A 15,695-nucleotide genomic window follows, 5' to 3' on the forward strand; every position below is an offset into this window, starting at 1 on the left:
TGTAATCTGTGCATTGTTTTTTGTTTGTAATTGACTGATTCAAACTATCCGCTTTTTTGTAGGTCATATAGGCAAGGAGTTTTCTCACACTGGTGGGATAGACACTCGCTCTTTTGGCCCCCTTTTGTTTTCAGAACTGCCTTGTGTGTGCCTGGCATACACTGAAGTTGGATTCCTCTGAGATTTTGCTGAGAACTCATTCCACCACATCATGAAGACGCTCTCTATTGGAGGGTTTTTTTAGTGCAATGAACTCACTTTCGTATGTGTTCAAGAAAACACAGAGACGATTTGAGCTTTGCGACATTATGCAGCTGGAAGCAACCATTCAAAGATGGCAATAATAGGTAGGCTGTGGCATTTAGGTTTGTGCTAAAAAGCCCCGAATGTGCCATAAAATACCTCGATAGTACATGGTGGGCCATTTATATGGATACACTGTAATAACATGGGAATGGTTGGTGATATTAAAGTCCTGTTTGTGGCACATTAGTATATGTGAGGGGGCAAACTCCTCAAGATGGGTGGTGACCATGGTGGCCATTTAGAAGTCGGCCATCTTGGATACAACTTTTGTTTTTTCAATAGGAAGAGGGCCATGTGACACATCAAACTTATTGGTAATGTCACAAGAAAACAATGGTGTGCTTGGTTTCAACATACGGTAACTTTATTCTTTCATGAGTTATTTACAAGTTTCTGACCACTTAGAAAATGTGTTCAGTGTGCTGCCCATTATGTTGGATTGTCAATGCAACCCTCTTCTTCCACTCTTCACACACTGATAGCAACACCGCAGGAGAAATGCCAGCACAGGCATCCAGTATCTGTAGTTTCAGGTGCTGCACATCTCGTATCTTCACACCACAGACAATTGCCTTCAGATGACCCCAAAGATAAAAGTCTAAGGGGGTCAGATCGGGAGACCTTGGGGGCCATTCAACTGGCCCACGACGACCAATCCACTTTCCAGGAAACTGTTCATCTAGGAATGCTCGGACCTGGCACCCATAATGTGGTGGTGCACCATCTTGCTGGAAAAACTCAGGGAACCAGGTGTGGTCTTCTGCTGATGTAGCCTAAGTTTAGTTTGTTGTGTGAGATGCTGTTCTGTATACTTGCGTTCCTAATAGCTCAATGCTTATTGGAAGGCGTGATACCAAAGACCATTGTCCACTGACCTATGGCATCAACAAGACATTTTCCTTCAGAGAATTCCCACTCACTGGATAATTTCTCTTTTTCAGAAGATTCCATGTAAACTCTATAGATTGCTGTGTGGACACCAGATATTACAGTAACGCGTTACAAGTGATGCGTTACTGTAATCCATTTACTTTTTTCAAGTAACGAGTAAAGTAAGGGATTACTATTGCAAAAAAGGTAATTAGATTACTGTTACTTTCCCGTAAGCACGCTGCGTTACTGTGTTACTAAAACCGTGATTTTTTTGCCAGAGTGTCTCATGACAATGACGTAAGCAAGTGCGACGTTCGTGACAACAGCTGTGTGCAGATCAACAAAAGATAATATATCGAGTGCGGGAGAGAGTATGAGCGTGCAGCGTTTAAAGCGTGGAAGTACTGACCTTACTTTGAGTTTGATTCTGTAAAAAGTGACAAAAACATTAGTGTCCGCTGTTCATTGCGTGGGAAGAAAACTTCTTTTTACAGTGAAAAAAACCCTTAACTTCCGAGCAAGCACCGAGTGCGCTGCCGCTGGAATGTGAAATTCACAGACAAACTCACGGATTCTTCTACTGAGCTCTGCGGCTCACCTGCACCAGGGCAAACCTCCACCTGCTATACAGGTGAAAATAGAGCAACAGGACCGCTGAGTCTTTGATTTTATTTATTTTCTGCTGTGTTTCACTTGCATTTATTTGAAAGACTGAGTGTAAACACAAAAAAATATTTTATTTTATGTGCTGGAATGTGCAGAAAATAGGTTTAAATGTTAAACAAATTTCTTCCAGTCAGAGAATGTTGCATATAATTTAATTTTTGCTTGATGCATAAAGTTAAAAGATTAAAACTAATAAAACAAGTTTTAAAAAGAGACTTTTCCATTTGATTACATTTTGTATGATGGATTATGTAGAAAAAGTAGAATTGGGCTGAAAGATCTATCGCTTTATCACCTATTCAGGTTGTAAATCACGTTTTTTAAAAGTAACTAAGTAACTAAGTAATTAATTACTTTTGAAAATAAGTAATCAGTAAAGTAACAGGATTACTTTTTTGGGGAAGTAATCAGTAATTAGTTACTGATTACTTTTTTCAAGTAACTTGACCAACACTGGTGGACACTGTCATTTTCTCAAATACTCAGACTAGCCTGTCTGGCACCAACAACCATGTCACATTCAAAGTCACTTCAATCATCTTGATCCATGACTACATGCTTAAACAAGCCAAATTTCTGCCTTGTGATTGGCCGATTCAATAATTTAGCAAAAAGTGTCATTTGTAAAGTCAAAGAGGTGCAACATGTTTAGTTTCTGGGGATTCAGAACACAGGCAGTAGTTAGACAGCAGCATGCTAACTTCTAGTGTTGGAGCCTTCTTCAGTTCTTTGATCATTTCTTTCTTTCTTAAAGCTTTTTCACAAATGAGGTTTCAGTTAATTAAATTGATTTTCATTCCATGCACCTTTTTATCTGGCAGAACACTGACATTTTGGCTTGGATGGCTGCAAAAAGACCAAAGATTATAGGATTACAAAAGTCTTTGGGGAAATGAATCAACTTCTTACTTGATTTGTTTCCCAGTGCATTTGTGGGCTCAGTCTTTAGTTTCAAGCCTTATTGAACAAAGAATTATGCCCATTTATTAAACCATGGCCTTACTTCAAGCAAAGTGAATAATAAAGCAGGGTATACTTTAGGGCATGGCTGTCTACTGCTACTGGGTCCATGTGCATTTTTCCAATTTAAGAATGAGGAGAAAGCTGCAGCAAAAGTGCTAAAGTGGGGATTCAGAACCATCATCAGAACCCAGGAATCAGCCAGCGATTGAGTACATTCAAAACATCAGCAATTTCTGATATTCAAAACACTTATTTAGTTGGTCCCTGATGCTGTACTGAATATAGGATTTGGTGCTCTCATTGCTGCTGCCCAGGCTCAATTCCCAGTCAGAGACTGATGCTTGGCACTATACTGATACCCACTCATGAGTGGGCAGAAATTAATGCTGAGACTAATATTCCTCAGTCCTCATATCTTGAGTATGTGTAAGACAGTGGATTCATGTGTTTCTGTGAGTTGGACAGCTCCACAACATTCAATGTTTTCTTCAAAAGGTTAACAACTATAAGTTAAAGACATATCAAGGATAAAACTATCTGTTAAAATTGTTCTTGTTGTTAACCCTGAAAACCAGTTATTTGATGGTCACAAATTTTGTTTAACATTTCCTCAAGTGATTCAGTGCTTTTGAAAAGTCAGTAATTTAGGGTACTCAAAGCACTGATGTAGTGGGTCCCTGATGGGCTAATGGCTATAATGCAGCTCACTCAGTGCATCAGCTTGGGTTTGATTACTGGTCAGGGAATCAAAGATGGCATGCCAATATACTGCTGCCCACTGAAGACTTTTTGTGTGTCTTAGTCCAATGGTGCAATTCAAAACTGAGTCTAATCTTACTCAGAAATGCCCTAAAATTAGATTAATGCTCCCTTGAAAAGTGAAACTTGCATAACAAGTTGCTACACAAATGCAAGTTGGACAGTTTGAAAAGAACTTGTGTGATTTATAACCACAGGAACCATTTTCAAAGTGAGTTTGATGTCTCCATGACAAGTTTCAGTCAAGCATTATGTTCATCTCATAACTCACGGTCCTATTTATAGGAAGGAATTACAATCATATGATTGATAAAATGCATGTTGTTGTCAGCTTCTTAGTCAAATCCACTGCGTGTCTTGTCATGTCAGGCTTCAGAAAAATAGATTTTTTTATCCAAAATGCCAAGGTCAAAGCAAACCTGCTGGTGAGATCATGGTATTTATGTCAAACTGATATGCAGTCTGTCGCATTCACCCAAATATAAAGTGGAAGAATCAAGTAGTTATGTCTAGTTGGTTTTCTTGTTGACGTGCCGTCAATTTAGTCTTTTTAGTATAAAAAAAAGATAAAGATGTTCAGAAAGTGAATTAAGCAGGCTTGTGTGTATAAATACACGTATATAGTTAAGTTAAAGAGATGACAATATCAGTAACAAAACTTCATATATGACCTTGGATGTAAGTCTTGAGGAACATCTATTTTTTGGTCCGAGGTTTTATTTAACATTTCCTGGATAGAGTTCAAATGTCAACCCTGTAGCCTGGGTTTGAATAGGACTCAGGAATTGAAGTTTGGCACCTGAATGCACAGGTGCACACTAAGGTCTTTTTGTCCATCTTAATGGCACAATTCTAATCTTCATCAGTCATGGCTTGACCACGATTGATACTTTCTCAAAAGGTCAGAGATGTGTAACAAGCTAGCTGCAAGAGGCTCAAGTGAAAGTCACGAGACAACAAATCAACTTCTCGCTTAAGTTCTCGCCTCGGTAAACATTTTCCCGGTGAGTTTGTGGTCTAATTTAAAGGCTTCATGTATTCTGTATTTAGCGATATTTTGTAAAAAAGGGTCAAAAATGAACTTTCTACCTACAAAACATCAGTAAACAGAACAAAAAGTGGATACAATTTTTAATGAATCAACTTAAAAACAACCCAACCAAATGGAATGTTAAAATCTATCATATGCAAAATAATGTTTGCAGATGCAGGATGTTTACTGGTAATAAACACTTTCTTTAACTGTGTACTGTGCTGTCACTTCTGAAGGCTCCAAATGTCTTAATTCATGAATTTCAAACTAATTTCACATCATTTTAAATGGGACAGACCAAACTCCCATTTCTGTCATAGCAGAGTAGTTTAACTGCACATTTAATCCCAGAGATATCTAAATGTAAGAAAAAGAAGTGCAATTTCAACAGTATCCTCAGTTTTTCTGCATGATAAAGGAATGGTGTTACTGAAAGAAATCTGCCAGCATGACTCTTGGGGCTTAAATTGTAAGTAATAGATGTGGAAAATTACAAAATAAAAGTCGCACAAATTGTCCTGTAAGTATTCAGCGGAAAGTTATTTTTTATATCATACAAAATCACTTATTTTATTTTTAAATATTTTTTATTTATTCATTTGTTTTATTTATTATTATGATTAATGTGAAAAAAACAGACATTTCTAAGCAGATAGTGAAAAACAGGAGCTTTTCTGTCATTTAATTGTTTCTCTATTACTTTATTATTGTACTTTGAATGTCTTTGGGGAGATCTTAATCAGTAGGACAAAGGTGTAAGATTTCTGAAAAAACATTTAAAAGTCGTATACTTTTTGCCATCCCTCACATTTTTCAATGCCGTCCATTGTGATGTGATTGCAGTCTTTGTTGAGCCAATGCTGGTCACCCGGCTTCACGTTTGCTACCTCTGCCTTAATTAATGTTGGGATCTTTGCTTTTCTGAAAAGAAACTGATTATGTTGATGTTGCTTTTCCTTTAAGTTGCCACTCTCACCTCTGGGAATTCCCAGGTAAGCTGACCTTTGATTGGGGTTTTTGTGCTTTTTAGTACAGAATTTCTTAAAATCTTCCGTGAACGCCAAATCCCTGACCATATAACGCTTCTCACTGTGATGTGAATTATTAACGGATCAGTCATCAGTCTTGCTCTTTTATGTTTCATACCCACCATACCACATAAGTTGACAGTTAAGAGGACCCTATGTGTTTTTTTTGTTTTCCAGTATTTAACAACCCCAGCGGGGGTTCAGGCATTTAAAGCTTTAACCATCTTGTTTTATTAGCCTGTTATTTGAGGGATGCATTTTTTTCTTTCAGTGCTGGTAGTTGATAAAACTCAGTAACTTTGCAATGTTGGAAATCATCAGCTGATAAAGTTCACTTCAGTACGTTACATTACATTTAGTACTGTGTGTGCATGTCTAGGGTTCTGCTGTTACTTATTAACTGTCATGTGGTTGCATTGTGGAATGATTTAGTTAATGCAAAAATAATCCATTACTATTAGAAACAAAATAAAGACCCAGTTACAAAAGCTATATATGTGGGAAAACATCATAATTTAATTTGCAAATAGGTTTGTAGTGGAAAGTCGAGGCCATGAGCTCTTCATCAACCAAATGCATGATGTCCTGTGTCTCAGGGATGGGTTGTTATCTTTTTAAAGGCCTTGTTACTCCTTGTCCACTAATTTCGGTTCTTTCAGGATGATCAAACATCTGTTGTGCAAGATGGCTGTCAAAGAAAGCAGCCCTCGTTCTTCGATTCTCAAGAACTGACATCAAATACTCAGTTTTCCTTCTGAGGTGTTTGATCTCTTCAGTTTTTATGCTAAAATGACTTCAAAACACTCCATATTGGTAACATGCCACAGAGACAGCATGCCAGGTATTTCTAGGGTAGTTTTGCGTGTGGAAACAGGAACGGGAATAGTTCAAATCACCACGTTTTAGGAAAGAACTCTCAAAATGCTGCCCTAGACAAGATAAAGCCCCTGACTAATATTCCCTCAAATATTTTAAATTTCTATGTTGCAATTACAAAAGCTACAGATTTACATAACTCGTCAATGATGCTAGATGTTTAGTCATTGTTTCTGGGAAACAAAAGCAGGATGAACATATCCTGGTACTCACAAACAATAAACAAGAAAATAAATCATGTGGAGTTTCCAGATTTTTCTGTTGGCTTCCTCTCTTTTCCAAGCATGCTGAAAGTATTTGGTGCAGCATGCTATTCCATCTGTAAGAGTTTTTACTTATTGTCTTATGAAATAACAATGTAAAAAATGCAGTAACACTGTCTGACTCATAGTTTACTGGAATAATTAGATTTTGCATGCACGCTGCAGATGGTCTCTGTGCTTTATTTGAGTCTTTTTTAGTAACTCTAGCAGCACGGCTCCGTGGAACATTTGTCCGCCTGTTGCTTGCGCACAGAAAATGAACCCACATGGAATTTTGAGCAAAGAGCCACGATACTCAGAGTATGGATGCCACCAATTTGACTGAGAGCTACCATCAGATTTGCTGAAGATATACAAAGCCCACAGAGGATGTATTTTTGTGCTAACAGCAGGTCAGGCTGTTCATAGATTGCATAAAATGTTTTGATGTCTGCCAGATTAGCGCAACATATTCACTATTCACACGTGCTAACTCCTGCAGCTGCTGGTAGTCCCGTGACTACTCAGCCTTCACCTTTTACTTTGGCAAACTGCCCGATGGATCCCAGAAAGCTGATTCTTTTCATTTGGACTTGGGAAAAGCATTTCATCACTCATCCAAGTGACTTCTTTAGCCTGACTGATCACTACAGATAGTCCTGATTCATGTGATAAATATGAATGAGTTTGGTAACTTTCATACAGTTAGATTTGTGTAACAGTTTCCTTCATTATTAAATTTCTGAAAATCTAAAGTTATCTTCTCATTATATCAAAGGAGCTTGCAAAGAAAAGCGTCTGGACTTCTTCAAGTTGCTTGAAGAAGTTTCACCTCTCATCCGAGAAGCTTCTTCTTCAGAAGTCCAGATGCTTTTTTCTTTGCAAGCTCCTTTGACTACGATGGCCTGGATGACTCAGAACCTTCACAGACTTCTCATTATATCCTGATAATATGTGCTAATCATCAGTATATCACTGTCAAAATATTTGCGTTAGAATTCTGACTTTAATCTCAGAATTCTGACTTTAGTTTCACATCAGCAACGCCAGAAAAATGTCTCAAAAATGTGAATGTGCATTTCAGGATAACAACGTAAAGTATTTATTCAACACTTTCTGCCATTCTAATCAATGAGTGACTGAACTAGCTGCTATCTTCCACATGTAGTTTTGTGTGCCATTTGTAGTTTTTCCTGTTCTTGTAGAAATGCTTCTTCTTCAGCATGTAAGGAGATATGCTGTTGTCATCAAGTTCAGAACTGCAACCTCTGCACATACACTGCTTATGATTCCTATGGTACTAAAAAAAATAATCTTAAGTTTAGTATTGAAAGGCATTAGAAGTATTGTTTAAGGTGACGTCCCTCAATGGGAGTAAATTTGGGGTGAGTATCATAACTATTCAATTACTAAATAAGACTCTTGCTAAATCACTTGTGGCCTATTATGATTATCCATCCATCCATCCATCTTCATCCGCTTATCCGAGGTCGGGTCGCGGGGGTAGCAGCCTAAGCAAAGAGGTCCAGACCTCCCTCTCCCCAGCCACCTCCTCCAGCTTGTCCGGGGGAATACCAAGGCGTTCCCAGGCCAGCCGAGAGATATAATCTCTCCAGCGTGTCCTGGGTCTGCCCCGGGGCCTCCTCCCGGTGGGACATGCCTGGAACACCTCGCCCAGGAGGCGCCCAGGGGGCATCCTTGCCAGATGCCCGAACCACCTCAGCTGGCTCCTTTCGATGTGGAGCAGCAGCTGCTCTACTCTGAGCCCCTCCCGGATGGCCGAACTTCTCACCCTATCTCTAAGGGAGAGGCCAGCCACCCTTCGGAGGAAGCTCATTTCCGCCGCTTGTATCCGCGATCTCGTTCTTTCGGTCACTACCCACAGCTCGTGGCCATAGGTGAGGGTAGGGACGTAGATCGACCGGTAAATTGAGAGCTTCGCTTTTACACTCAGCTCCCTCTTCACCACGACTGACCGGTGCAGCGTCCGCATTACTGCAGCCGCAGCCCCAATCCGTCTGTCGATCTCCGGCTCCCTTCTCCCATCACTCGCGAACAAGACCCCGAGATACTTGAACTCCTCCGCTTGGGGCAGGAACTCATCCCCGACCCGGAGTGGGCACTCCACCCTTTTCCGGCTGAGAACCATGGCCTCAGATTTGGAGGTGCTGATCCTCATTCCCGCTGCGTCACACTCGGCTGCGAACCGCTCCAGTGCGAGCTGGAGGCCCTCACCCGATGAAGCCAACAGAACCACATCATCCGCAAAAATCAGAGATGAGATTCTGAGGCCACCAAAGCGAAAGCCCTCCGCCACTTGGCTGCGCCTAGAAATCCTGTCCATAAAAATTATGAACAGAACCGGAGACAAAGGGCAGCCCTGGCGGAGCCCATCACCCACCAGGAACAAGTCCGACTTATCGCCGGCAATGCGAACCAAGCTCTTGCAACGGTTGTATAGGGATTGAATGGCCCGTAGCAATGGGCCAGACACCCCATACTCCCGCAACACCTCCCACAGGACACCCCGAGGGACACGGTCGAATGCCTTCTCCAGGTCCACAAAACACATGTAGACTGGTTGGGCAAACTCCCATGCACCCTCAAGTATCCTGGAGAGGATAAAGAGCTGGTCCAGTGTTCCGCGACCAGGACGAAAACCGCATTGTTCCTCCTATTATGATTATGTGAACACTTTTTTTGCTATTACTCACCTATATTAAAAGGTAAAAATTAGAATCTACAAACTGCTTAATAAATAATTATAATCCTCCACTTCATTTTGTAAATCTGTCTGATTAGTCACACATATGGATGGTGCTTTGTCTTTGCTTCTCATTAGTAATCCTACAATGATTTTCTGTCTCCATTCAGCAGTTTTTCTTCTGCTCTCATCCTAAACTGAGATGACTAAATTTAACATTTTTTTCTTTTCCTCACTTTCATTTTAAAAAAAAAATTGTGCTTCAGTAGTCTTTTACTGCTCTGAGATCCAGACTAATTTGCTGCTAAAGATGGATGTAAAAAAAAAAAAATCACGTCTTTGCCAGTGCGTGCCTTTCTACAGCGGCTGAGATTTTTAAATGAAGAGCATGAGTATGCAAGGCTTTTATCAATTTGATGAAAAGAATGTGTGTGTGTCTGTGTGCGTTTGTGCTTACACACACAGCTGTGACTCTGCACAGAGTTTATGCATCAGGCATCTGGAGTGATAAATACTCTGCAAAACTATGAAGAAAGTCCAGAAGACAGAGCATTATCATTCCCAACGCGTAACGCACCGATGATTTGTCACGACCCTAGGCGCAATAATAACGCAAAGGGTACTCTTCCATGTCCTTATAAAACCCTCTGGCTTCTCAATTGAATCCAAAAGATAGGCGTTCACGGTGATAACACACTCCCAGAGCAGAGGCTCCAGTCGTCCACTCCAACCTCAACCCTGACCTTAACCCTATCACGTAGTGTTTTCCAAAGCGATTCAAGATCTGTACATAAAACACATTTAGAGATTCATTCCAACCGGCTCTCATGCTGCCGAATGCGTAACGCACTGACGATTTTGTGACATTGGTCGGTGTGTTATGCGTTCTGATGAGAACGTGTTGCAGAACAGGGCGCTTTGTTCAACCTGGTTGGAGGGCAAAAGTGTTTACAGGTCCACGCTACACTCAAAGACACAGTGAGGAGCCACTGTCATAGTGGGGGGTGAGTAATAGTTTCACTATGGGGCTAATGACACACATTTTCAAACAAGACTGGGAAAAGGGTTCCTTTTTTGAAATATCACAGTAAAAGGTAAGTCCTAGAAGGAAGATTCATGTGAGACATGAGAGTGGAAGTAACATGTGTTACAGTAAGTGCATGACAGTTGTGTAAGATGGGAAAAAGAAAGATTTAGGAGGAAAATAAAACGAAACAGAGTTTTCGAAGCTTTTCTGATAAATGGTGAAGTGGCCTTTAACCTCGAGTTTACCCGTGCGAGGGCTGACATTCATCTGTTTCCTCGTGACTTATCCTTTTGCTGTAGACAGCGCTGTCGCACGTGGACACGGATGTCAACATGTCCGCTTAAACATGTCAGTGAAACGCAGCTTGTGAAATACGACCCTGTCAAACGTCTCCAAATTTAGCACCGTTGAAACAAGGGGTGTTTTTTTAAGAAGGCAGAAGGCTTTGGTCGGGGCGTAGAGGGAGGCTTTGTTCTGTGAAGTGCCAGTCTCTGGGGAGACATTAAGCCAGAACCTAATCATGAGTTCAAACAACAAAAGCATTTTTTCTGCAGTTAATTGGAACCAGTTTAAACGACAGACAGGCGGTACGTCTCGGAGAAATCTCAGGGGAAATCTGACGAATGAGCTGTTAGATGAGCTGATAAGTGTCCTTGTCTAGTTTTGATTGAAATCCGGTTCTGGTGTTGATGGTAGGTGGTGCAACGTGCTGGAGGAATTTCAAAGGGTTATTTCAGCTATGCGTGGCTGAACCGCAACAGAACAAAGGTCAGTACTCATCTGCCGACCTCTGCCTTGTCCTCCTACCTCTTTCTCTTCACCACCTTTTCTTACTTTTTTTTCATTGTCACCTTTTTCCCACTTCTACGTAGTTTGAAAAAGGGTTGGAGGAGCATAGAAATAGGATAAAGAAAGGGGAAAAAAGAAGTTGCAGCATCCCGTGTCAAATGTCAAAAAACAAAAGCCCTGATTTCTGTTTCCTGTCGGCAGATTTACTCGGTCTGGGTTGCAGAGGTGGATGGCCGCAGGCAACGAGCTGGTTGTTATTATCTTTGCTTGTTTAGGTTTTACTCGTGTGACCCCCCCGCTGAACTGTGCAGGCAGAAAAGAGAGGTGGATAAAATAGATGGTGGGAGGGGGGAGGGGTTGGTGAGGTAAATAGAAATGAAGAGGGAGTGAAGACAGAAAAAAAAGTTATTAAAACAAAAGTATTGTAGCAGATGGGAGCATGGGTTTACCTTGGAAATAGCATTACAGCAGAGGAACCGGGGGAGGCAGAGCCAAGCTGGAGTTTATCACAATCTTTGGAGAGTGATGAACCAGGGGAGGAAGGGGGGGAGGTGGCACACTCCCAGCACAGTGAGGGGTGGAAGAGATATAAAAGGGCTCCCAGGGAGAAAGAGTGGTCAGGCAAGTGTGTGAGCTGCTGTCCTGCTTGTTTCCACACTGCTGCACATCACTGTTTCATGCTAGTGTGTGTGTGATGTGAGGGAGCCGCGTGCCGTCTCCACCACAAAGGAATAAACTTTTGCAGTTATTTGTGCCAGAGGATAAAAGGAAGTAACGACTAACTGGAAGAGGGGAGTTGATGAGTTTCTGAAGCCTGGCACTTCTCAAGTCTGAAAGTTTGATTTTTTTTTTCTCTTTCGGTTGAGTTGTTTACTCATCGCCCTCTGAGAACCTCCACAGCAGAGAGTCAAGAGGTGACTGTTGAACTGCGTGCAGAGGAATTTAAACAGAAGCTGAGATTTTCATCCACCCTCCGCAGTGACTGTTCGAAGTGTCACTTTTGTGCCCTTGTGTTCCTTTTCTGATCAGCCTTTGGAGTCACAATGAATGCCTCATTTTTATATGACTACAATCAGTCCTTAGTGGATTGGGAATTTTACTGGGAGGGAAATCTAGATGGTTTTGGCATCACGATGGCCTTTCTCTACCTGGTGGTTTGGGTCATGGGGCTAGCTGGAAACACGCTCGTTATCGTCGCCATTTTAAAGTTTGACAAGCTGTCCTCTTCAACCACAGTGTACATTTTCAACCTTGCGCTGGCCGATGGACTATTCATGGTTGGTCTTCCCTTTATAGCGAGTCAGAATTTCATGAACCGCTGGATTTTTGGAGATGTGGCGTGCAAAGCTGTCATGGTGCTGGACGGCATCAATCAGTTCACCAGCGTCTTCTGCCTGACGGTGATGAGCATCGACCGCTACATGGCACTGGTGGAGCCGCTTCGCTTTGCCCATTGGAGGACCCCGCGCTGTGCCCAGATTGTTTCATCCCTCCTCTGGCTGTTCTCCCTCCTCACCATCCTCCCGATGGCGCTTCACTTCTCGACCGATCATGGCTTTTGTACGCCGGATCTCGGCTCCGACGCCCGGTGGCTTGGCGTCCTCTCTTACACCTTTATTTTGGGTTTCGCTTTACCATTTACAGTTATGACAGGTTTCTACGTGGCAATGCTGCTCGCCTTGTGGGGTCAGAAACTCCGAACCTCAGCGGTGACCCTGGAGAGCCAGCAGCTGGAGCAACAGGTCACCAAAATGGTGGTCGCGGTGGTGGTTGTGTTTGGTTTGTGCTGGCTGCCGTTTTACACCTTCAACTTCTGTTCTCCATACCAAAACAGCTACGCCGTGACCTTCTACAGGGCTTTCGAGTTTGTGGTCCTGCTTTCCTACTCGTGGAGCTGCGCGAACCCCATCCTCTACGCCTGCCTCTCTGACACCTTCAGGAGGCACTTCCGCACCCTACTCTGCCCCATCACCAAGTCTTCTTCCAGCATGCAGTGCATCACTGACCAGCAGAACCTAAATGACACAGTTGTGTGTGATGGCACCAGTACCCCATAAAGCCAAACGAATACTGGCTGCATTTTAATTCCCTTCCTATTATGATGCACTGCACGGTACTTTTGGACTTCTTTCTTTTTAGTTACTCCAATAATGCATTGCAGGTACCTACAATGACTTAGGAAATCACTGTATGTGCAGCCACTATATTCTTTGTTTATTTCCACAATTGTTTGCCTAATCCGAGTTAAACTTGGCTGGCTTTCTGCTGACAACTCGAGTAAGTGAAGTAAGTGAAGTGCTGACTTTCAGATCATTTGGATGAGCGATTCTCATATTTTGACTAAAAGTTGTTCTCTGCTACCAGTGTTTGCACTAGACGGACTGCTGACTGCTCCACTCTGTGTGTAGGGGGGATAGGCATACATACACACACAGATATGTTAATCGTTTGTCTTTGTGTGGGCATTCATTGACATTAATGCAGCTACCCTGGGCTGAACTAATCTCTAACTGTAACAACTGTAACCCTGAAACAGCTTTAAAGTCATCCAAACTGTTAAAATTCTTCCAACATTCCATTAAGCTGATGGCCCAAAACTCAAAAGTTAGTCGTCACAAGGACAACTGGACAAGTTTCGCTGTTTTTTCTCGTCTTTGGTTTTCTGTGACAAATTTTTTCAGGCACTCTGATGTTTTTGGATGTGCTGTAACAACCCATTGTGCCCATTCTGGACAGCCAAGTTTGAACTGGAGCAATCACAGACACGTGCAGAGAGTGTATCTTTATAATAGCATCACTTTGTTGGAAAACAAGAGCTTTATGATTGCCTACATCTGACGCATTTATGTAAATTGTAGCTACAAAAAATACACCGGGTTACACTTTTCACAAACATGGCCTAGCTTGGCAAATTTCCCTTTTTTATTTTTTTGTTCAATCTTCTCCACTTGAAATGTACATTTTATGCTCAAGCTTGTAGCCTTGGGTGTGTGGATTTGATGCCTTTCTGACTGTGCATTGAGCTGCGACTTTAAAGGGTTAATTCTATTCATCACTATATAAAATGCAGGCTTAAACACTTCTTAAAAAGCATAAAGATAAAACAGAAAACACCAGACACTGTCACTAAATGTGAGTAGATGATTTCCATACCACTCTCTTGGTTTAAATATCACGTGTCCGTCTGACTCAGCCCTGTTGTATAATTTGTCAGCCGAGAGCTCAGAAAATTCAGACGAAATGCTCTAATGCACATCCTGCTATAGCGCTTTTCAGCAGAGCTAATAAAATGTAGCACAACAGGGATGAAGTGTGGACAGGTGGAGTGTAAACAGAATAACACGGGTCACATGCTTTTGACAGCACCAACTCATACACGCACGTACACACTCAGCAAATAGCATCTCCACATCTCCCACAGCTGGATTATGTCCCAGTGGCTGTGCATGCAGGAAGGCATCGGATGAATGTATTTCTACTCGGCTGGCCACGAGCACGCACTTGCATTTTTGTGTGCAAGCACCTATGTTATTCTGTTTGATGGTGACATACAAAAAGACACCCTTAACTAGGTGAAAGATGCATAAATCACTACATAAAGTCAACATTACGCCTGTGTGGTATATGAAAACTTCCAATGTTTGTTCTGTGTTTTGTCATTCTGGAAATGTATGCTTTACCCCGCTCCTGGGTGGAAACCTGGAACCTCCAGAGTTTCTTCATCTCAGTCTGAATTATGATGTAATCCAAAAACAGGATTTTTTAAACCAGCATAATCTATCAATCCCAATCAATCCTGCAAATGCATACACATGAAAACAGGGGATTTTCTTTGAACACCAGTGATATTTCCTGATTGCTTCTTTCACTCAGTAATTCTTTGATTAACCACACACACCCTCCCTTTACCTCTCTTTCACTTTGACCGCTTTTAAACTTCATGCGTCTTTAAACGTTCATTTTTTTGACAGCTATTCTTAACATTAACCTCCACCAGCTGTGACACACTGAGACATTGCTTACACGTGTTACCCCGGCACTCGAGTGCAGGAATCCAGCTCGGCTGTGTCATCAGAGCGGTTTGATTAGAGCGGCCACCAACACACCGCAGAAAGATTCAAATCAGCTCACGAAAGGCTGAGGAGATTTCAAGCCGTCCAGCTGCTAACTGTCTCCCTACATCTTTCCATAAGCACTCCCGCTGGGCAATCCCAAGAATACTTAGTGAAATGCATTTTATGAGTTAACAAAAACACAGTATGTATGAATGAGATTAATATGTCAGTTACACCACACGAAAATCACACATTCTGTTTCTGATGTTATATAAATGAATAAATTATATGAATAAAAAAAATTAGCCTGAAACTTTCTTGATTCTAAGCTTATTTCAGTCTCTGTATCTTAACTATATTTATGTGCCAAGAAA

General features: G+C 41.7%; 1 protein-coding gene across 1 annotated transcript; it reads left to right on the forward strand.

Annotated features, from left to right (window-relative positions):
• Positions 1 to 11,551: 11,551 nt before the first annotated feature.
• LOC120736622 (somatostatin receptor type 2) lies at positions 11,552 to 14,568 on the forward strand. Its single transcript, XM_040036870.1, has one exon. The coding sequence runs from the start codon at positions 12,310 to 12,312 to the stop codon at positions 13,321 to 13,323; it is 1,014 nt and encodes a 337-aa protein (XP_039892804.1). The 5' UTR covers positions 11,552 to 12,309; the 3' UTR covers positions 13,324 to 14,568.
• Positions 14,569 to 15,695: the final 1,127 nt, after the last annotated feature.

This window comes from Simochromis diagramma, unplaced genomic scaffold, assembly GCF_900408965.1.
Source record: "Simochromis diagramma unplaced genomic scaffold, fSimDia1.1 OVJJ01000371.1, whole genome shotgun sequence".
Classification (NCBI taxonomy): Eukaryota; Metazoa; Chordata; class Actinopteri; order Cichliformes; family Cichlidae; genus Simochromis; species Simochromis diagramma.